Source organism: Oculina patagonica, chromosome 7 (genome assembly GCF_052425735.1).
Source record: "Oculina patagonica isolate OP01 chromosome 7, crgOcupat, whole genome shotgun sequence".
Classification (NCBI taxonomy): Eukaryota; Metazoa; Cnidaria; class Anthozoa; order Scleractinia; family Oculinidae; genus Oculina; species Oculina patagonica.
Genome location: NC_135764.1, coordinates 23,212,454 through 23,236,013, shown reverse-complemented (window position 1 = coordinate 23,236,013; position 23,560 = coordinate 23,212,454). Strand labels below are relative to the sequence as shown.

General features: G+C 38.4%; 4 protein-coding genes and 1 pseudogene across 4 annotated transcripts; 2 read left to right on the top strand and 3 right to left on the bottom strand.

Annotated features, from left to right (window-relative positions):
- The first annotated feature begins 3,585 nt into the window (after nt 1-3,585).
- Nucleotides 3,586-4,201, top strand: LOC144659294 (neuropeptide FF receptor 2-like; annotated as a pseudogene).
- Nucleotides 4,202-4,939: 738 nt separating this feature from the next.
- On the top strand, nt 4,940-6,136 carry LOC144661627 (neuropeptide FF receptor 1-like). The gene has a single exon (XM_078522432.1). It carries the CDS (start codon nt 4,993-4,995, stop codon nt 6,034-6,036), a length of 1,044 nt encoding a protein of 347 aa, XP_078378558.1. The 5' UTR covers nt 4,940-4,992; the 3' UTR covers nt 6,037-6,136.
- Nucleotides 6,137-10,159: 4,023 nt separating this feature from the next.
- On the bottom strand, nt 10,160-11,317 carry LOC144659293 (uncharacterized). The gene has a single exon (XM_078519711.1). It carries the CDS (start codon nt 11,315-11,317, stop codon nt 10,160-10,162), a length of 1,158 nt encoding a protein of 385 aa, XP_078375837.1.
- Nucleotides 11,318-14,565: 3,248 nt separating this feature from the next.
- On the bottom strand, nt 14,566-15,814 carry LOC144661362 (neuropeptide FF receptor 2-like). The gene has a single exon (XM_078522089.1). It carries the CDS (start codon nt 15,715-15,717, stop codon nt 14,590-14,592), a length of 1,128 nt encoding a protein of 375 aa, XP_078378215.1. The 5' UTR covers nt 15,718-15,814; the 3' UTR covers nt 14,566-14,589.
- A 1,284-nt stretch (nt 15,815-17,098) lies between these two features.
- LOC144660492 (ZP domain-containing protein-like) lies at nt 17,099-23,302 on the bottom strand. Its single transcript, XM_078521141.1, has 6 exons — nt 23,022-23,302; nt 22,125-22,396; nt 20,638-20,781; nt 19,382-19,563; nt 18,627-18,946; nt 17,099-18,076 (listed from the first exon to the last, which is right to left on the bottom strand). Exons 1-6 carry the CDS (start codon nt 23,077-23,079, stop codon nt 17,946-17,948), a joined length of 1,107 nt encoding a protein of 368 aa, XP_078377267.1. The 5' UTR covers nt 23,080-23,302; the 3' UTR covers nt 17,099-17,945.
- Between the last annotated feature and the right edge of the window lie 258 nt (nt 23,303-23,560).

The following is a 23,560-nucleotide window of genomic DNA, read 5'->3' as shown; positions in this document are numbered from 1 at the left end:
GAAATTGAAATCTTTGTGGACAGTACTGCATAAAAGCAGTTCATAGAATTGAATAAAAAGATAAGAACCATATTGATAAAGGAAATTTTAAAACTTTATTTTGGCTCATTTTGACAAAATTCAGGATTTTCAAAGACTGCCAGTAAACGGCTGTATCTTGTCTGTCTCTAACGATTTTGCTACGGTTTTCGAACGAGCTAATTTTTCAACATGATATCATGGTGGCGGGCAGAAATCGGTTCGTTCTGAATTTTTTATTACGGTATACAAGTTACAGGTCAATATACAGACCCTCTGTACAGTAAAAAACGTTTTGGGAACAAACCATTGTGAACTTATTTTCTATGTTGATCAGTAAAAATCCTTAGTACGACATGGGGTTTGTTATCAAGTTCGTTAGTACGTTAATACTGCAAGGTGTATAACCTCAGAGAATTATTATCAAGTGTGTTTTGTTTTATTAGCGGTTTATACTCTAAGGTCTTGGTATGGGAGATCAAAATTAAGGCAAATTTCTGGTATTATCTGATTGCTTGGCACAGATTAGTACGATACTGAATTGGTTAGGAAATGTTAACAAACATTAAATTGAATGAGAGTAAAAAGGGAGGGACAGGTGGGGATGAAAATAGGGCTTTCCACAAGTTGCTCGAGATTTCCCAAAAAGTTGCCCGTAATTTCTCAAAAAGTTGCTCAAAAGTTGCTGCAAAAAATTCAAAAAAGTTGCTTCTGACAATAAAAGTTGCTCGAAAGTTGCTCCAAAAAAATCCAAAACGTTGCTTCTAATAAAGAGAATTTCTCTTAATATATGCTAATTTCCCTTTGAGGGTTAGATTCCTAAGCAGTATCTAAAGTATCTAAATAACATATTAAGGAGAAAATTTGTTAAATTACAAGGTTTTCTTTAATTGAGAAAAATCGCGAAGATATCGATGACGTCATGTTTGCTAACGGCAGAATGAGGCGAAAGTTGAAACGTCTTTAGATGTTCCTCGAAAATCCTCGGCAAACTTCGTAAATCTTTGGAAACGTTCGTATGCCCTTTGAACAACACTCGGATAATCTTCGGAGATCTTCGGTCTGGAAATTGCACAAAATGTAACAAGTTGCTCGAGAGGAGAAACAGTTGCTCGAAGGAGAAAAAGTTGCTCGAAATATTAAAAGTTGCCAAAAAGTTGCCGAGCAACTTGTGGAAAGCCCTAGGTGAAAGGCTAAGGAGATGGAAAGGGAGGGAGAATTAAAATCCATGCTTGGTTATCACGCAACCTTTGACTTCTGTTGTTTTCTCACAAGAACAAAACTTAAGGTGGGGTTTTTCCTGAATTTGAATGGAACTTAAAGAGATTTAAAGAAGGGATTGAAGAAAAGAATGGAAACACCTCCAAACAGTTGACCCCCTCGCAAGAGCACTCCATGTTGTCAGGAGACTGTTTGGTGTCCGTCCACCAATTTTTAACTTCAAACTTAACTTTTAACTTTTTATCTCCAATATTTCTTATTTGTCTAAATTTTACTAATCCTTTGAGAAAAACTATCGCCTCCCAGACATCCCCCAAAATCGTCCAAAAATACAAAATACTGCAAAACAAATATATATGGGATAAGTGAAGCTTTTTTGGATTCCTTGAAACGCGGCTGAAATGGTTTTCAGTGTTTTCCAGCCCTCATACTGTGGGTCAGTACTACTATTCTTCACCAGTTGCTATTACAGTAATGGTATGAAACAAATACCTTATCATTGGTCAATAAGTTGTGATCATTTTCTTGACAATAATAGTTACCTGATTAGGAGTTGTACAGTTGAACCCTGGTAACTCGAACTCTGAAGGGAAACGAAAAACAGTTCGAGTTAGCGGGGTTTTCGAGTTAACCGAGTAAAAATGACTGAAAACAGGTCCAAGGGACATGGAAGTTAGTTCGAGTTAGAGGAGTTGTTCGAGTTATCCGAGTTCGAGTTACCGGGGTTCTATTGTATACTGTTCCATTAAAGTGTAAGGGCTGGAAAATACTGAAATGCGTCAGCCACCTAAAGCGTTGGAAAAATTGGTCTTCAGGTAAAAACCCCGCCTTTATTAAGTATTGCGAAAAGGCTGCACTTTGCTAAGTGTTACAAATTTATATTTTCTAGACGTCTAGTTCAATCGTTTATTTGTATTGTGCGAAATATATTTTTATAAATTGAGACCATTATGTCATTAAGTAATAATGCAATCTTGAAAACATTCCAGATTTTCATTATTAAATAGAAAAACGAAAAAATCAAATTTGGGAAAACAAGCCTGTCAAAATGACGTTGCCATGGTGATTTCAAGTTACTGGCACAATAACTAATCCTACCAAATTATTGCGAGATAAATTTTAGATAAACGCGCAAAGTTTGAATCTTGAAAAAGTTATAAGCGTCCAAAGTCAGCGCGGGCCTCAAAAGCCCCCCCTCCCGGCCAGAATAGGTTTAAGTGACTGTTTTTCCAGTGAATTTTACTGTACTGTACCCTGCCTTTCAAGTCAAAACAGATAGCTAATTATTAAGCGCCCGATTTTAAGCTTCTCAAGCTTCTCAAGCTTCTTGTTGATACAAGCATGAAACTTGGCACAATGAAAGTGGTCACCAACAGAAGTTTTTTCAGATATAGTGCCAAGCCCGACAAACACCGGTTTCCATAGAAAACGTAATTTATTACAATCAATGAAATTTCGTGAAATATTTGTTTTTCCTGGTTTATTTAACAAATAAAGAAGCCTAAGCCATGTTTTATACTGTCATAAAACACGACGGGCATTTGAGAACACGAGGGAAATGTAGAAAACATGAGCCGCAGGCGAATGTTTTCTACATATATATTGTTTTCCTCATATTTCACTTCGTTTGCATTAAAATGAAATGTCCAGTGGATTTATACTAGGAATTTAATAAAACATATTTCATCCGCCCTTGTTGGATACGAGTGGTTATAGCCAACGAGCAGTCAACAACGCGCGAAGCATTCGAGAAAAGCTGACGAAAAACAATTAAACATAATTTTTCTGTGTTTTATACTCTGATAAAACATAGGTTTTTAGCCAATCAGAGCGCGCGTAGACTCCTATCTATATTATAAAGACAAATACTATTATGTCAGGAAGTGATATCAAATCGCACGTACAAAATTTAGAATGAAATGCTGTAATTTAGACTGTTCGCAGCCCTATATTATCCTATTTTTCTTGTGTTAGCGAACGGTTCACCGATCGCGAGAGACCTGGACGCTAGCGCAAAACAAAAGACGCCAGGGAGCAGAGGGCGGGGAACGAAAAATCTTTTCCCATGCAATAATTTCCTAGTAAATTATTGGTATCAAACAGATGGTAAAAATTGGCAATTGCAAGACTAATTTAAAGCATTCACATCTGTATTTTAAATCAAAATCTACAATAAAAGGTTTATAAAAGTAGAAGAAGAAGTACTTTCGTGGGGGAGGGGCCTCTCGGCTGAAAATTTCATTGCTGTTTACTAGCTACGAATTCTTGTAATCCCGCAAAGTTTGGTGCTTGTATCAAAAATCGCACAATTCAGGAGCTAAGCCGCCGGACTATCTGTTTGGGGCGATGTGTCTAGTAAACTGCACGGAAAACGCTACTAGCTTCAACTCGACTGCAAACCAGATCCGAAATCAGACATGCGAACTGTTCGCAGAAAATTCACCGTCTGTGAAATACATAAAGACGTTTGCTTATGCTACAATCATGTTATTTTCGCTGCTTGGAAATACAGCTGTGATCTTTATCGTTTCCAAAAACAAACGAATGTGGACAACGACGAATTACTCGGCTGATCGCCAACATGGCCGCATCTGATCTGTTAATTTCTGCGTTTGCCGTACCAAGAGAACTCTCCGAAATTTACACGGGGTTTCGCAGATGGCTTATAGACGGACTAGCGGGTTTGATTCTGTGTAAGCTTGTCTACGTCTTTCAAGACATTTCAACTGCGGTTTCCATACAAAGCCTTGTTGTTATTGCCATTGACAGGTTTTGAGGAGTGGTTTTCCCATTCCTCCCTCCGATTATAACATCCAAAGTTTGTAAGGTTGTGATTCCAGTTATTTGGATTGTGGCGCTGGGTGTGCACGGTACTTATTTCTATACTGTACGACTGGTGATGCAGGATAACAAGACTTATTGCACTTTTAGTTGGGCGCCAAAGTTCATATATTCATACTGAAACACTGTAAGTGCTCAAATTCAAACAGAAGCACACGCTGTACTTCATAACAGATCTGTCATATTATGATCTTTGATTTTTCAGTATGATTTTAAGTCGATATTAGATTTTCTCGTTGTCAAATGTCCACTTGTCCTGTCGAGTCGTCTCCAATTAACAATTGGTTCATGCTTTAGCGTGAACTATCGAGTTATGGAGCACGCGGGAAGTTTGGAGAGCACGAAAGAAAAGTAAGAGATAGCTTCTTGAGTGCTCTCCAAACTTCCCAAGTGCACCGTAACACGATATTGCACAGCTAAAAGCATGAACCAATAGTTTTATAACATTGCCGATGGAATTGAGCATCAAATCCGGCCGGCCGAAATTTCTTTTTATTCTAATTTTTTTTCAAAATTACTGTATTTGTAATTTCTGTTAGCAGAAATATCCCGTTATCAGTGGTAGGCGTCCGATCGATGAAGATAAAGAAATGAGTAAAAGCCGTACGTGAATCACTTGAAAAAAAATGCAAATTGTAGTTAAAAATGTGGTCACGTAAATGGCCACAAGGGCGGACTTGTTATACCCGCTAAAAACAGGAAGCAATTAAAAATTGCCTTTATCATTTGAAAGTGGCCATTCACGCCACTATGTTAATTGGTGAATTGTCAATGAATAAACAAATTTAAATTAATATTTATTCACAAATGTAACCGGGTTGATTATTTTGCCAGTGTTTAAATAGGATTGATCCACGAGGCAACTGACAACATACTTTCTGGTTCCTTTCGTTTGTTATTCTGTTTGGGGCGATGTGTCTAGTTAACTGCACGGAAAACTCCACTGGTTTCAACTCGACTGCAAGCCAGAGCTGCAAACTGTTCGCTGAAAATTCACAGTCTGTGAAATTCATAAAGACGTTTGCTTATGCTACAATCATGTTATTTTCGCTGCTTGGAAATACAGCTGTGATCTTTATCGTTTCCAAAAACAAACGAATGTGGACAACGACAAATTACCTGATCGCCAACATGGCCGCATCTGATCTGTTAATTTCTGCGTTTGCCGTGCCAAGAGAACTCACGGAAATTTTCACGGGTCCTCGCAGATGGCTTATAGACGGACTAGCGGGTTTGATTCTGTGTAAGCTTGTCTATATTTTTCAAGACATTTCAACTGCGGTGTCCATACAAAGTCTTGTTGTTATTGCCATTGACAGGTATCGAGGAGTGGTTTTCCCATTCCGCCCCCCGATTATAACATCCAAAGTTTGTAAGGTTGTGATTCCAGTTATTTGGATTGTAGCGCTGGGTGTGCACGGTACTTATTTCTATACTGTACGACTGGTGATGCAGGATAACAAGACTTATTGCACTTTTAGTTGGGCGCCAAAGTTCGCAGAACGACAGTCACAGGAGCGTTACTTTATTTTTATTTCAGTATTCTTAATTTTGTTACCTCTGTGTGTGATTTTCACTTTATATTTACGTATTGCATTAGAATTGAAAAGACGGCCACGTACTGACAGCCGTGCGAGACGCCAAAGACAGAGAGAAGATACAGCAATAATGAAAAGAATCATCTGCATAGTTTTCCTTTTCGTTTTATGTATAACTCCGATTACTATTGCGGCACTTCTATTATATTTTGTATGGGACTGGAATATTCCGTGTGGAATGGATCATTTATTTACAGTGTCGAAATTCGTTTTCTACTCAAACGCCTCGTTAAATCCATGCGTGTATTTTACTTTAAATGATAAGTATCGCAAGGCATTGAAAGATTTATTAACATTTAAACTTTCGCTCCACGAAAACAAAAATCGCGTCCCGATGAACTCGCTTCAGCAGAATTAGATGCGTCACATAGAAGGACTCGGATTGAAAACATAGCAGACGTATCAGTCTCCATGCTTATCTTTGGAGACATTTATAAGTGGTAACTAAGCCCTTTGAAAATGTCTCAAGAAATAATTTAAACATGTAGCTAATTTATCTCGTGAAAATGTTGCTTTATTTTGCGTGACTTGAATTTGATACCGGATTTCCGAAAAGCTCAAACAATTTGCCATAATGAGAATAAGATCCATAATCTTTTGTGGTAGTTTTATTTGAACAGTGAAAATTCAGAAAGATTAGCAAGTAATGTTAGTTGTCGTTATAATGTTTTCTACATTTTATTCAATGAGATCATTCTTGATCAATACTTTCAATAAAGCCAATAATCGCTTAAAAGTCGCTTGTAATTAAAATTTCTTTTTCAAAATTCTTCAGTTAGCAGAAATACAAGGAAATCTTAAATCAGCCGAGGATGTCCGGTATCGGATCGAGAGAAAAAAAATCATTAAAAGCCTTACGTGGACAACCATGCAAATTGTACTAAAAAAAATTGAGACGTACGTGACAGCGCAAAGTGTACATTTGGCAACGAAAAAAAAAATCCATTATCGATTTCAAATCATATTGAATAATCAAATGTAATTTGACAGATCTCGTATGAAGTACATAATGTGCTTCTGCTTGAATTTGAAAGCACTTATCAGTCCGAATCTAGAGCAAATATTTTAGCAAAATATATACGCTGTCAAAGCCCATATAGAACTTATTTTAAAGAGTATGAATGACTTTTATGCTTTGCTCGAAGATTCACCTCCTGGCTAAATTTTGCCTTGAAGACGATTTAGCCAAGTTAAAGTGGTTTTAACGCACTGTGGCACAAAACACATAAAAAGGTATTTTGTCGTCGAATCGGCACTTCAGTTCATGTCTATTCTGCGACCGCTTTTGTTGAAAATATAGGACAAGAAAGGACAGTTTTAACTTTTGTTGTAAGCTTTTGGAACTGCAATGAAGCCTTTAAAGACTATTATATATTTAGTAGCTTTCGCATTATTTGCTTCTTTTATATGTGCATGTAGAAATTGTAGTGAATGGGTCGCCGAGTCAATATTGCAGCATTACAGTATTTATGTCATATCGTTCAAAAGCGAGAGCCATTTTGTTATATTTACCTTTCTTATAGTTATTTTCCTTGCAATCCCAGAGTAGGGTAGAGTAATAAACACAACTGATTAAATAGAAAATAAAAACCAGTACACAAAGTACACAACATGGGTACAAACATTGTTATCGCTTTAAGCTGAAATAAAATAATAAAAGTATATTTTGTGTTTAATTTCCTCCCTTCACTTCATTAAGAGCGAACTTTAGCGGGACAGCCTCCCCGAGGGAACAGTATTTTTAACAGGCTTTCAGAAAGAGAATGGTTTAACTTTGCGTCAGTGGTTCTAGGAGGTCGTCGTTTGGCAAGAACATATTTCACTTGTTTTCAAGGTCTACAAATTGTTTTTTTGTCCTTAATTCCTCAGTATTCGCTTCCTGTTCGCCAAGCATGCGTAGCTGGCGAAGCTTTTTCGCGCGATGACAAAATAAGAGCAACGAAGCGGCGAAAAGAATAATCTTTCCATGGAGATAATAAGCTGAATATATTGTTCTAACATTTACAGATAAAAAAACATAGAGACTGAGTTACAGTAAAAACCCACGTATAAGAACCTCGATTTTTCCAACTTAGCCCAAATAGGTTCTGATAGAAATGGTATTTAGTGGGATTTCAGACTACTTTTAAAAGGTTCTTTTAAAATAGGTTCTTAATTTGATAGGGGCACAAGCGATCAGAACAGATAACTACTACAGGGCATATGTGATATGGAATATACTGCGGAATTTATTAATTATCTAGAATGCAGTTTAGATGATAAGCATACAGTTTCCAAAGTACTTGCATGCTTTTCTCTCTGTGCCTTTATTTTTGTAAAATAATAACCTATTGAAAATTTTAGGCTAAATAGGTTCTAATGAAAAGGGGGTTTAAAATAAAATTTTTAACCTAAAAGGTTCTTCAATTTTAGGCTCTTATACGTGGTTTTTTACTGTATAACAAGAAAGAGCAGGTGTTGGTTGTTTGTTTCCGCTTTTTGGCTCAATATTTGTTGCTGAAAGGTTAAATGATAAAAGAGTAAATGAGGTAAATTTTATTAGTTCATAGGCCAAGATCAAATTGCTATCACGTAAATTTTTCTTCATGCCCGGTAAGACAATATTTTAAATCCATTATGGACTTAAAATAAGAATGCACTTCCTGACACATCCTTGAGCCTGAGGCGGAGCGTTTTAATGTCTTTGTCAGCACGTTGCGTCGCTGGTTTGATATTGCCTGCTGAAGGGTGCCTTGTCAGTCGGTTATTGCTATGTTTTACCAGGGAACAATCGTTACTAATAACGCTCTGTATGTTCTAACAGTGTCAGTAGTACTGAACAATGTGAGGCCGTTCCTGATTTACCCATCCAAACACTTTCTAATTACGACGCAAAACCTTATTTGATTTGGGAACGTGACAACATTATAGCTCTATATAGTGTAAAATGTAAAAAAGCCACTTTATTTGAAAATATGGTCGAAACATTTTTAAGGTTAATGTAGGTGTATTTGGGCTAACTCTTACTTTTGGTAATGGTTTATAGCACTTATACTTTGATGGATTGATACTACGCTCTATATCTGTTGCTGCCCGTACTCTCACAGGCCATCTCGGTCTTGACTTTTTAGCACTAAAGCTAAAATTAAGGTTATTATTGTCAAGTTATGCTGGTGCTATTGTAACCTTTTTTGTGCAGAAGATGATCATTTCTCATCACTGTTTGAAGCCATTAGTAACAACTGGTATAAAGTAGAGTATATACCCATCAAAGTATAAGTGCTGTAAACCATTAACAACGGTAAGAACTAGTCAAGACACACCTAAGACAATATTTAAACAACAAGTGGCAAAGCGAAGTTAGAGAAAAGCTAAACTTCGGTATGAACTACACCATAAGCAGACTGAAAAGCAAATCAGGCGAAGATGATATATCGATTATCGATCAAGGCGAAATTTTGAAATCGTCTTTGGGCGGAATTTAACCAGGAGTGAATTTTTGAGAAAAGCATGAAAGTCATTCTTACTTTCCAAATAAACGTTGGTCAAGATTTTTGTTCTAATTGTATAAAATGCAGTGGAAATCACATTCCAACGACAATAAACATTACACGCTAGTCTCCTGAATTTTCACTGTTCAAATAAAGTACGTCAAAAGATAACAGATCTTACTCTATGCAGTCTGTGAGTTGTTCCTATTGTAGATTTAGTTTTACTAAAGCAATTTCATCGGAAGGCTATTTCTCTCTTTCCGGGAAGAACGCTTGCAAAATATTAGAACTTTCAATTTCCCTCGATACTTTTCATTTAAAGTAAAATACACACATGGATTTAACGAAGCGTTTTAGTAGAAAACGAATTTTGCTGCAGAAAAAAAAGATCCATTCCACGCATATTCTCAATTCTGACGCAGTACGTGGCCGTCTTTTCAACTCTAACACAATAAATGCATGTATAACGTGAAAATCACACACACAGGTAGTAAAAATACTGAAATTAAAATAAAGTAGCGCTCCCGTGATTGTCGTTCTGCGAACTTTGGTGACCAACTAAAAGTGAAAAAAGACTTCTTGTCCTGCGCCACCAGTCGTACAGTATAGAAATACGTACTGTGAACACCCAGCGCTACAATCCAAATAACTGGAATCACAACCTTACAAACTTTACAATTGAAAATATTGGTTTCCTGCTCCGGATACATAGTTAAAAGGGTTTAAAATGTTTTCAAACTCGGAGCGCAAATAAAATTTAAAAGCGTGAAATATTTCGTCTGATATCATCCAGACTTCATCAGTCACTGAGGTGGTGTTTTTTAAGATGAATGTTAAGAAGACATTTCACTGCCTCGGGGGAGTTAAAATTCTGTCATAAATTGGAGCTAATTCAGAACCATTGTCTCTATTTAACAAAGGTTTTCTGAGTTTTATCTCAATGGCCTCTTTTACCCGGCGTTTAAAGGTGTTGATTTCGGTGGCTAACACTTTTGCCTTGCTTGTGTCTACCTAGTGGCCCTCCAGTCGACAATGTTCATGAATGGCTGACGAGTTCCTCGACTGATGTTCTTTCATTCTGGTTTCCAGTAAACGGGACGTTTCGCCAACGTACTCCTTGTTGCACTGTTCACATTGAACCTGGTACACAGTTCCGCATTTCTTTAGATTGGACGTTTTGTCTTTGACATGTACCAATTGCGACCTCAGGGAATTTACGGGTTTATGAATAAGTGTGACCTCGTGTGACTTAAACGCTCTTTGAAGGCGTTCAGAAATTCCTTTGATGTATGGCGCTGAAGCGTAGATTTTCTTCTCGTTTTCGGGCTCTTTCGTTCCAGACTTGGAATGTGGTATTGTTAGCATCCAATCTGGGTAGTTGTTTACTTTCAAAGCTTGTTTCACGTGTTGGGCTTCTCTTGTTTTGTCCTCGTCCTCGGTAACCAAGGTCTGGGCTCGCAGCATCAGGGTGTTAACTACAGCTCTTTTGTGTTGAAGATGATGATTTGAGTGGAAGTTCAGGTACTGATCCGTGTGCGTAGGTTTACGGTACACGGAGATCTTGGTAGAACCATCTTGGTTTACGTGTACACAGGTGTCAAGGAACGGGATTTTACCCTCCTTTTCTTGTTCCGAAGTGAACTGGATGTGCTGATCAATCGAGTTCAAGTGATCAGAGAAAGAATCGACAGCATGTTCGTGAATCTTGGCCATCGTGTCGTCAACATATCGGTACCACATAGTTGGCGGGGTCGGGGCGGTGTCCAGTGCTCTACTCTCAAACTGTTCCATGTAGAGATTAGCCACTATGGGAGAAATTGGGGACCCCATCGCAGCTCCTTGTTTCTGTTTGTAGAATTCATGCTGGTATGTGAAGTAGGTACTCGAAAGGCACATCTCAAGTAATGTGGATAATTGTGTGATATCCAGAGGGCATCTATCCGGCAGGCTACTGTCACCTTCCAGTTTCGCTTTGGTAACTGAGATGGCTTCATTAATCGGGATGCTAGTAAACAATGCAGAAACATCATATGAAACGAGTTTCTGTCCAGGAGGTACCTCAAGCTCTGCAATCTTGTTGACAAAGTCTTCACTGTTGACGATGTGATGACCGTTGAGGCCAACAAGAGGTTTCATAATCTTAGCAAGGAACTTGGCAGTGTCGTACATCACGCTACCAATGCTGGAGACTATTGGTCTCCCGCTGTGGGGTAGAGCTGGTTATACAGATAGCCAGGGATTTTTCCTTCTTTGCGCCAATTTCTCAAGGTTTGAATGAGCTTGTTTTTGATGGAACCAGTTGGGTTGGATGTCAGTTTCTCATACGTGTTGGTGTCGTCTAGAAAAGTCTTCACCTTGGTGTGGTAATCTTGTTTGTTAAGAATGACCGTAGTGCGCCCTTTGTCTGCTGGCACGATGACGATTGAATCGTCCTTTGGATGTTATAATCGTAGGACGGAATGGGAAAACCACTCCTCGATACCTATCAATGGCAATAACAACAAGACTTTGTATGGACACCGCAGTTGAGATGTCTTGCAAGACGTGTAGACAAGCTTACACAGAATCAAACCCGCTAGTCCGTCTATAAGCCATCTACGAGGACCCGTGTACATTTTCGCGAGTTCTCTCGGCACGACGAAGCAGAAATGGACGAGCGTTTCTCGGGCGGTTTCGATGAACCTTGGTACCTCAGGAGAAGCAAATGGAAGAAAAATCATCGACGGCTGCCATAAAGCGATTTTGGCAAGATTTGACCATTAATGTGGGGTATATGGAGCTTCGAGTGCGGACCGTTGGTCCACTGGGTCGCCTGCCTTTAGTTTTTCTTCAGGGGAAGCTAAACCGTCGAAAGCGTAACTCGCTTAAACGGCTTAAACCCACTCTATGAAAACTTAGAAGTCAAAATAATGCAAGACAACGAAATGTAAACCAATTTTATTTCAATTATTTTCGACATGTAGTATTTAGAGCAATTTTTTGAAGCATTCTCATACATTGTCTTACGGCTGAAAACGTAACACAATCTTGTCGCCAACGTCAGTATATTACGTTGATCTAATACAACGTCTGGGCCGCCTGTGGACCTCCTGATTTTAGGTCAGGCCTAACAACTATTTATCTTCAGGCAGAACGAAACTGATGATCTAGCCACGGTAAAAGAAAAAAAAAAAACTCAAGGCAAAATAAGCTGATCAACTTACGGGAAGATCGATCCGAATTCTAGCGGATACAATTTTGTTCAGAAATTAAAATTTAATTTTGTCATCAAATTTAGCAATTCAATAACGTTTGTTACTTACATTTGGGTATTGTCATTTTCTTCAGCGAATTTGGTCGCTTTGTTCTGAACTAATCCCTGCTTTTTTTAACACAATATATCATTTTGTAGTCTTGACGATGGCAGCTGGAGAGCCGCAAACAAGTAAACCCGAGGTAAACCGCTTGATTACAGACACAGAGAATATAACTTTCAACAATGCAAACATTGCGGATCTTGCCGTAAACGTTTTTGGTTTGTCACAATTTCACGGAATATAGACGACTTTAGAGGAGATTGTGCGAGCGGTTATATACTGAAAGAAAATTCTGCCTCGCTCGCTTTCCTCGCGTTCATTCAACTAACACAGTGAACACCGCACAACAAATTGTGCTGCCTTTTCATACCATCACTTCCTACCATAGCATTAACCATCATTCGACACTGTTCAGCAATCGTGATCGGAACCAATTTGGGAGAAATATTGGCTCAGCCCGCGCAAGCACAGTGCAAGAGGTGTACGGACGTACGTACGGACAACTACGTTACAACCGAATGCTCTAAGCTCGATGGGGTTACCAAGTTGTCTTAGGTATAGGGCTTCGCTCGAGCGCCCTCGCCGCTACAAAAATTCTGTTGTGAGTTTACCCTGTTTACAATGGGATAAAATTGACAATGTACATAACAGTGAAGTTCCCGTATGTTGGTTTGTAGGGGAATTTTAATCCACGATGTCTCACATTGATCCAATTTCAGATACAAAGCGGCTTAAATTTTGAACCTTCCGTTAGATCTGATTGACAGGGGAATACCAAAAAAATTTTTGTTTCTGTTTTGAATACCCAAAACAGTTACGTACCTGTGAAACGCCCGTCTGCCATAAATGTTCACCATCTTTGTTTTCAACTAAACTTGTACTTATTCTCAGTCAGCCAAATTCCTCAACTGGAAACATCACGTAAACTGAGTTCCAGTCCTCGCTGCTCCCCCACCCTTCCCTTCTCTTCCCCTTCCTTCCCCCCTTATATCCCCTCACTGCCTTTAATTACGAGTTTATTTCTCGTTCTCGTTTCCGTGCGGACAGACGTAAAAGATCTATTAACGATCGTCGGACCCGCCGACATAAACCTCTTAACAACTGGCATTTTATCGTTATGAAGGATGTAGGTGATTTAATTCAATATAATTCCTAGTATTTTAATATTTTCCACTTCACTGGGCCGAGGTGCAGTTGTTACCCTTGACAATGTGGCAGCGTTTGATAACAAAACACGATATACGGCCTACTCTTTCAATATTGCAGAAAATTTTCCACTTCATCACAAAATAAAACAGGATGACGAAAATGTCGTTGTCGGCACCACGAAACAATGCTAATGCGACCATTATAGCGGGACCACTTTACAACAACTTTATTTCTTGAGGTTAAGACATAACAGCTTTGTTAAACTAATTGCCCTTATAAATTAAGTTAAAGTGATGTTCTTAAACTTTTTTCTATACATTTTGACAAAACGGAGACTCTGCGTTTTTTCTTTTGATGTATCCGAAATATAATATCAACGCTATTTATAAACTAAAAGGAAGCTATCCTACCGTATATACCGGCGTATATTGACTCTGAGTTGGTAACACATTTAATTAGTTACAACGAAGTAATATTATAGCGGAACAACTTTACAACAACTTTATTTCGTGAGGTTAAGACATAACAGCTTTGTTAAACTAGTGGCCCTTATAAATTAAGTTAAAGTGATGTTCTTAAACTTTTTTCTCTACACTTTTCTTTTCTTGAACTTCAAATAATTAAAGGTGTTATGATTATTATATTAATATTGCTACTTCGAGGACGTAATTATTGTGAAACACTATCTAATTGCTAAAAAATACCTTGGAAATTTTGCGGAAAATTTGTTTCAGTGTTACCTGAACAATAACCTCGCATTAACATTACATATTGCACCCGGAGGCATTTTTTTTTCTTGTTTTTAGTGAATTATTAAAGTGAATATGATTCTATTTACCAGTTCACCTTGTATAAGAAGTAAACCAGAAGAGTTAAACTAAAAATAGAGTGTCGTCAAATAGATCAAGAGATCAACTTTTCTTCTCAGCTTCAGTTTTTAAAAGTTTTTTCATTTTCCACATCCAGGTAAATGGCATTCTAACGATATCAAGGATGTTATAGGTTGTTTAATTCAATTTCTACGGGGTTTATTATCACCCTATTGTCTCTGGGCCAGCAATGAAACCGTCTTAGCATATCTTTTAGGCCTTCACGATATCTAGCATTAAACACGTAAAAAATCACTGGCGATATGGCAGCGTTTGAGTACAAAACAAAATGTACAGCAAAGCCATATTGCTCCATATTGCAGGGCATTTTCCAGTTCCATACAAAATAATACAGCATGGTGAAAATGTATGTGGGCAGGATGCAAAATGCAAATGCAACCACTATAGCGCAGATGTTCTTAAACACTTTGATGTTTTCTTCATATCTTTGACGACGCGCAATGGTTGAAGGCAATTGCCGTGTGGCTTCTTCCTTTCTTAAACTCCAAATGATTCGAGAATATAGAAATGTTATAATGCAGAAAGGCAAGATAATAATAAGAACAAATACGACTGTAACATATTGTTCTGTTCTTCGGTGAACCAAATCGGGTGCCCAGCTGAAGTCGCAATTCGTAGTTTTGTTGTCAGACACTAGTCGAAAGGCATAGAAATAGAAACTAAGAAGTGTCATAGATGTGAACCATACCAGTGCGATGACGACTTTGCAAAGCTTGGGTGTTATAATTGGAGGGTGTAATGGAAAAACGATTCCCCTGTATCTGTCAAAGGCAATGAAAACCAGACTCAGAATGGAAACAGCCGTTGAAATATCTCGTAAGAAATAAAGAACCTTGCACAAGATCAAACCTACGATCCCGTCGATTAGCCATCTTCGGGAAACAACCACGATTTCGCAGAGTTTTAGTGGAACAGCAATGATTGTAATGAGCAAGTCCGATGCGGCCATATTTGCAATGAGGTGGTTGGTGGTTGTTTGCATGCGCTTGTTCCTTGCAGTTATTGCGATAATGGTGGAGTTACCAAAGAGGGAAACAATAAGAACAAAGCTGTAAACCACAATCTTGATGGTAATTGTAAGAGAAGAATCTTCTGAAAGTGACTTACAATTTGCATTATTTTCATTTCCCGACGACGAAGAGTTGTTGATTAATGACAGGAACACTGGTGAAGCGGGCGGTAAACTTTGATTCATTAACTCGGGCGGTAAACTTTGATTCATTGACTCGTTCATTTCTTCAGTAATCTTCTCGTGTCGCGACTCGAGACTGAAACTCACAAAACGTAAAGAAAATTGGAGGTTATAAGAAACGGTTTTTTAAGGCGATGATTTCAGGCCTCTTTATGGTGTCGCAGCTACAACTTCTGATATTTGATGACTTATCGACGTGCGGTGTGAACTTGTCTGTGCTAAAAAGCAAACTGTAGGTAGTACTCCTACAGATTGAACTTCTTTTCCCTGGGATATTACACATAGCCTGCGTTGATATTACATAAAGCCTGCGTTGATGGGTATATTAAGACACTTGGTGTATCCGAAAGATAATATCAACGCTTTTTATAAACTAAAAGGAAGCTATCCAACCGTATATCCCGGCGTATATTGATTCTGAGTTGGTAAAAAAATAAATTAGTTCCAATGCAGTTATATTTTGGACAGAAACTTTGCATGGTTAAGTAGTTGTTTGAAAGAAATGACGTTCTTAGAGCTTTATTTGGGTTGACTATTATCGCTGTATCATGCTTGCGTCACTGTTATGGCTTCATTTTGTCCTTTTTATCTAAATAAGTTAAAAGTAAGTGAAAATAGATTTGTAGACAGGTGTTACTGACTCGGGAATAAATTGAATAGTTTTTAAAATAAATGATTGACGAAGTTGTTTTTTAGCGTTGATGATAAATGTATTCTGCGGATAAAAAAGGGCCTTCAAAATCTAAATGGGCTTTAAGGCAGAGTCGTACCCAGTCGCTTCTAGTTTTCTTCCTCCAGTTTTTCTTTTAACTAAATCGTCAGCGATGTGGCCCTCGAAAACCATTCACATTGAAGGTATCAAGGATGGAAAATTGGCGTTTTCATTCCAAGTGAAATTGTGTGCAAACCATCAATAATAACCCAGATAAAGTTATATTTTCTGAAAGCTTATTGAATAAAGATTGTAGTTTTGGATTTTGTTTTGATCATAATAAGCAACGTCAGCATTATGTTTGCAACTATGATGTTGCGCTACAATAGGTTTATTTGAGAACACATTTACGTGAGCGTGTAAACTTTTATGTGGAATTTGATCTACATATATTTGTCTAAAAAACGGTGTCTCAGAGTTTTATTTTCTTGCTTCATTATTTTTTGTAAAAGCCCTAAAAACACCATTTAAAAGTTTAAAAATTTATAAAAAATTAATGGAGCAAGAATAGAAAAATCTGAGATACCGTTTTATAGACCAATATATGTAGATCAAATTCCACACAAAAGTTTAGGCTCTCATGTAAATGTGTTCTCAAATAAACCTAATGTTGCGCAACATCATAATTGCAAGCAAAAATGCTGACGTTGCTTATTATGGTTTATATGATCAAAACAAAATCCAAAATAATAATCTTTATTCAATAAGCTCTCAGAAAATATATGCTTTATTGGGGTTGCCATTGATGGTTTGCACACAATTTCACTTGGAACGCAAACGCCAATTTTCCCTCCGTGATACCTAAAGCTTATTTTATCCAATAAAATCTTTATGGAGTTGGCTTCGGAGTAGCTGTTGAAATAATTTCCAAGGTGGCATAATAATGCTGCAATGGAAAGTGTTTCTTGGCAGTTGATGGCAAAACTCATCCGTGTCGTAGATGAACGCTACAGAAGAATAACAATTCTCTTAGCTCTTTCGTGATGAATAAAGGGGAAAAAGAAAATCGGCAATCGCGCAATAAACATCCTTCAATGAAACATGAGGCATTAATTTTAATGATTGCTTCAGACAGTTAGTTACTTGACCTTTCACTTGCAGGGCCGTTTACAACTGTAGTGTGGGACCATTTAAATAAAACTTCGTTGAGCCGTATCTTCATATGGTGCATTTAAGTATACTATTCAAGATGGTTCTAAATTTTAAGGTTTAACCCTCGAGCTCGTGACATAACCCTTTAAATAAAAACTAAATTGAACATAACTTGTATGTCGTACTGTTAGTGATTTAGTACAAGTTGGCTCTAACTTATCCGTCTGTGGTAAAAACCTTTAAATGTTTGTGGTCATTCAGTTGAGGCTATCGAGTTGCATTTTTATGTGGTACTTGTTATAATGCTTTCAAGGTGAATCTTACTTTTAACCCCAGTGTGTGACCATTCATATAAAAGCTGTCGATTAGTACTTTTACGTGGCGCTGTTTATGTTTCAACTTAGGCTGCTTCTCAATATGCAAAACAGCGTCATTTTAAGTGAAAATGTGATACAACTGTAGCGGCTTAATGATAACTTGTAGGTTGCCTTTCTTGTCTAACTTCCTTTATGGTGTGCAGCACAGCGGCAAAGCACATAAAGCATATACATCCCATGACGATAAACAGCCAGTTGGTCATACTCGATGACTGTTGACCTGAAAATAGAGAATATAAACATTAGCGACTTCTGCTGGGTGTTAGCAGTTGGAGCTACAACTTAGGTGCATGTGAGTGGGGTGTGCCTTTCACAAGAAAGAAGTCCTTGGGACACCTCCATCAGATGGAAAGAAAACGTTATCCAGGCTTATTTTCACAATAAGATCGATTTGAAAGTGATCTCAAAAAAGAGTAGTGGCCGCTTGAAAGAGTTGCAAACTAAGCGCAATACAGAACATTGAAAAGGGGGAAGGAAAGCAGCGTATGATTGGTAAAAGTGAGATTTTTGCCTAGAATTCTAGATTCCTTAAGATGCAATTTCCTGCTGTTCGAAAGTATTTGCCACAAAAAGTTAAATTTCACCCACGCCTATGCTTCTGCTGAATATATGCGAACGTTATTTGCGGAGCTTGTCATATCGCGTCTGTAAGCTGCAGAAATTTGATGAAATTGTTACCTGCGGGCGCATGTACAGGCGAGACGTTAAAGTTAAAATTGTATGAAGTACTGTTATTTTGAAAATATTCCGAACAGGTTTTTCAGGATTACCTTGTTTTTCGTCTTCTTCCTCCTCGTTCTCCGGTTCGTCTTCAAAGCTGTCCTCAGAATCCCTTACAATAATTATTGGGCCTTTCTCCAGGTCATATATATCCGTATTGACCGCCCTCCTTTGCCTAGTATCGACCCGCGGGTCACTGCAGTCCTTCATGCAGCTGGGTTTGGCATCAGTCAAGTTACACAGCTCGACCTCGCAGTGAACGTAGAGGTATGGTTCAACCAGACCGTTCATAAACTGAAACGCTTCAAAGCTGAAACGTTGCGTCGTTGAGGGACCGCTGTGAAATCTGACAGTTTCGTCTTTTGGACATCTTAAATGCAAAAATGGAATTTCTAATTTGTTACTTAAATAGGTTAAATATGAATTTGTGTTTACGTTGGCAAGGGAAAATAACTGGACTAGGCAGATGGGACTTTGGTGGACCAGTGAGTGATTAAGAGTGTGAGTGGAGAAATAATCCAATGCTTGACCATATGTATTTGTAACTGTGTTTGGTATGGTCAGAGAGGCGGGATTAAAGATAAGTACCTTACGGGTAGAATATTGTCAAATTGACCTGTTTGGGTTCTCAAATAGCCAGTGGACCAAAGCATATTTGTCTCGGGGCTGCCACAACCGATTTGGGGTTGCCTTGGTTGGTGATTGGTGATTTTTACCCTTTCAGGTCCCTCCTTATGTCAGACCATGCAGCGTTTTCTGGTTATAGTAAGAGGTAAAGGAAGTAACAACAACTATTCATACTTACCCGTCAAGGATGATATCATATTTTGTTTTCTTGGAGATACTGTTTATGGGCGTGGCGTAGCACAAGTCTCCAGTGATGCCTAACCGCGTGTCAGGAGTGTCTACAGATATTTGAAAATAAAGACGTTGTTGCAGTGTTACTGCCAACGGAAAACTTGTGTACGCCTCATCATAGTCTTCGTTCTGTAAAAAAAGAAAAGAAAGTCAGACTGCAATATTAGTAATGATTTTGAGATGAGTGAAAAGGTAGATAACGGAACCTTTACCAGAACCTGACACGGAAAGATAAGGGACTGGAATCTCAGTTATCAGTTAACATTTTCGGCGATCTCTCATCTATCAGTGAAAATTAAATCCCAATTCTCAGCTAACAGTAAATAACTCATATCTCAGATCTCAGCTATAAGTTAGAAACGAGCCATTTCTCAGCTGACAGTTAAAATTTAAATAATTATAATAATTTATACATTTATATAGCGCTAAAACTATAAATATTCTAAAGCGCTGTTTACTATATGTAAAAATTAATATAAAAATATAAAAATTAGAATGAACCTACATACAAATTAAACTAGAAACAGTGTGATTGAAAAGTTAAAACGCTTAAACGCGAAATTTTTTAATTTTGGCAAATTTTCAGCTATGAGTTTAACCAAATCCAGACCCTCTAAAATCTGCTGATCATGCAAGAATACGGTATAAAAATAACCATGTAGAGAAATGCGGTTTAATAATGTTAAATATGTGAATTCCAGATCCTTTTTTAGCACCAATTTCAGCTGAAATTCAGAAGACTCAACAGCAAATAAATGCAATAAATTAATATTCAACTCCGTAAGATAGAATATCCTCGCGTGAGAACTAAATGTTTCACGCAGCTTTCTAACTATTTGGGATCCTAAATCAACTTCCAAAGTTCGCTGGCTGGCTCCAGTCACTTGTCTCTTACTCTTCATTAGCTGCAGGTCTTTTTTCCTAGAATTTTTCTATTTGTAAGCGCCCTGCATAAATGTTAGTTTTCTTTATTCAAATCACTGTTTAAGACTTATAAGTTATAAAACAAAGAAACAACAATGGCCAGCTTTGAGGTGTTGTGGAAGGTCATGGGTTCGATTCACAACTAGCAGCTACCGTCTTACTCTTAACAGCATGTAATCCTTTTCTCAGAAGGAAATACGTTATCAAATAGACGACCCCAAGCTTGCGAGACTTAACATAAGACTCCCAACCCTCCCCACCCCTGTCCTGTCCTGTTACCTTGTATAAACTCATGTCCAGGTCAAATATTCCAGAACCATCATCAGGGACTATCACGATACTTTCTGATTGTTTGATGTTCATTTCAACGAGTGAAGCTGCGGCTTGGTTTGGATAAGCGCACTCAAATGGAATCTCCAAGGCCTTGGCAAAAATAAAACAAATTTTTAATCAGGTAAGGTGAAAGTAAAGACTGCATCCAAGACAAGTGGCCCGTCAGGCTGGAGCTTATCCCGGTTTCCGTAACAGAAGCGACTAGGAGTAGAAACTACTCCCCCTTTGATGGGATGCTAGTCCATTGCAGGGTTACCCTCCAGCATTAAACTCGCCAGTACCCATTTATACACCTGAGTGGAGAGAGGCACTATGAAAGGAAAGTGTCTTGCCCAAGAACACAACGCAGTGCCCCGGCCAGGGCTCGAACTTGGACTTCTCAATCCGGACTAACCATTAGGCAACCGCGCCTACCTTAAGTTTTAAATCAAGCAAAAGTTAATTCAAAAGTAACTTATTACCAGTTAACGTACCCTGATAACGCTGGAAGGGTAATTTTTGCTTTTTATTCTAGGCAGTATTTTGCTCTAGACTGGGAATCCATTTTTTTAGGTCCCCATAGTTTTTGTCATCAAATTTCTGAAGAGAATCCTCGTCACTCTTAGGGCCTGTTTACATGGAGGGAGGGTGCCCCGGCTAACCGAGTTACTCGGCTAGAAGGGATGAAACATAGCCCGCCTTTACATGCAGAATTCACAGCCCTTCTACCCGAGTTGAGACAGCGTCATATTGAAGCGTGTCACAGCGTGGGAAAACGATGTAGCTCCAAATGATTGAAGAAAAATATGACTTTTTACTAAATAATCAAGGCTAGCCGTCTTCAAACCTATTTTATTTTGATGTGCAAGCTCTTAGAACTTTAGTACGTCCATTTATAGCGGAATTCAATCGAAATTCAACAGTCTTTGGCCGCCAAATTGAAATTAAATTTGTTGTTTCGTGAGTTAGGATAATCATTCCTACGAAAATTTCGAATTAATTAGCTGTTGCTCAAAGAAAAATTTTCCAGCCTACAGATAAAACTAATTTGATCTAATTTTGGTCAAATAGCACTGTTTGGGTCCAGAATTTATACATTTTATGCCATTAACTTCAATTTTAATTTAAGAACACGCGCGAAGACTTACCCCGGCAAGCCGGGATAGCCCGGGCATAACCGTTTACATGCAAAAAAGCTATCCCGCCTAGAAGGGTGCCCCGGCCAGGCAGACCGAGTGCCCCGGCAAGGCGGGTTTCCCGTCTTGCATGTAAACGCTTCGATGCGTTCTCTAAAGAAACGTATGAAAAGTTGGCTCGCCCAGGGTAGCTCGGTTAGCCGGGTAACTCGGTTAGCCGGGGCACCCGCCTTCCATGTAAACAGGCCCTTATATGGGAGTCTCCCCTTCTTGCCCTACCCCGCGATTAAACGCATCATTTGCTTACATTGTACAAACCTGCAATCGGCTAATGACAGCTTGACGCGCATATCCATCTTTAACCATGTTCCTGTAAATGACACTTTCGTCCGTGTGCTCTAACGTGGTACCGCAGCCAGTCAGCGGTGCTGTTATGGTCATGTGACTGCTGTTCTCGCTTTTTGTTGGTTGGCAGTTCGGATCCAAGAGACGAATATCTTTCAGCCTGAAGTCCGGTATTAAAGCTTTGGAAATGTGCACTTGCATCTGGTCGAGTTCACACTTAACCGTGACCATTTCACCAAATTCAGCTTTAAAATAACAAAACTATTGGAATGAAGTATACAGTAGAACCCCGCTAACTCGAACGGTTTTTCGTTTCCCTTCAGAGTTCGAGTTACCGGGGTTCTACTGTATTTTATACCTACGATAACTACGGCGGTGTTATAATGTAGTAATCGGACGATAATCGCTAGAAATGTGATATAAAATTTAAGATTATATTATTATGATGTGCAGAGGAAACAGCCCTTTAATACAGCCATCATCAACCAGAAAACTTATATCACGGTTAAGTATCTTATTTAAAAATTATTTAAAGTTAATTTCAGCCTCATTTATAAATCATTAACTTGGACATTGATGTTTGGCAATTGAGTACAGTATTCAAAGGAGAATTTTAGCTTACGACTGTAAGCCTTTCGCGAAGACGAGTCGGCGTAGCCGGCGAGAAAATATATTTTTTGTTTGTTTGTTAATCTTCTCAGTCACAGATTAGGCTGATGGACGTAACACGTTAACAAGATCGATTTGCTCTTCCTCGCTAATCTTCGAAACTATTTACGATGAAAGCATGACATAATAGTAAAATATCTGAACAATCTGCGTTGATTTCCATTATACGAAATGTAACAGAAGAAGAACCTTGGTACTCACCTCGTGTTGGATAACTCTGAAGAACAAGAGCAAGAATGATGGCAAACAGAACGGCCATCGTCCCAACTGCTTTTCTGTCGGCCTGGTCTACTGGAAATCTCTAAACGTGTTTAATCTCTGTTCTGCAAAACGGATCACCTTCGTCAGCAAAAAGCACAAGACCTTCATAAATGTTTTCTTCGTAAAGAAAGTCCTTTACAAGGGTTCAATCCATAACAAAACTCCGGAGAATGGCCCTCTTTATTCCCAGCATGCCGGCCAAAGTAACGCAATTTTTGAAAACAAAGACTACTGTTGTTGTGACCGGAAATAGCTTGCGAGAGATGCTCAGTTTAAAAGTATAATATTACACCACAATGAGTTATTGTGGGTCTCACTCTGTAGAAAATAACAACTTTAATTTCTAACTTTTGATGGAACATTGCAATGAAATGAGATCAACATGCAATGTTTTCTAAGAGATTTAAAGATTAAAGGATAAAAAACGCACTGCCGCCGGACAACGCAAATGGAGGTAAAATATTTACTCAATTGCAGAT

Coding starts and splice junctions, on each gene's coding strand:
- LOC144661362 (XM_078522089.1), bottom strand. CDS start 15,717: ATGAACGAGTCAATGAATCAAAGTTTACCGCCCGAGTTAATGAATCAA.
- LOC144659293 (XM_078519711.1), bottom strand. CDS start 11,317: ATGTACGACACTGCCAAGTTCCTTGCTAAGATTATGAAACCTCTTGTT.
- LOC144661627 (XM_078522432.1), top strand. CDS start 4,993: ATGTGTCTAGTTAACTGCACGGAAAACTCCACTGGTTTCAACTCGACT.
- LOC144660492 (XM_078521141.1), bottom strand. CDS start 23,079: ATGGCCGTTCTGTTTGCCATCATTCTTGCTCTTGTTCTTCAGAGTTAT. Junction 22,397..23,021: donor TCAGAGTTATCCAACACGAG/GTGAGTACCAAG, acceptor GTTATTTTAAAG/CTGAATTTGGTGAAATGGTC. Junction 19,564..20,637: donor TGGACATGAGTTTATACAAG/GTAACAGGACAG, acceptor CTTTTTTTACAG/AACGAAGACTATGATGAGGC.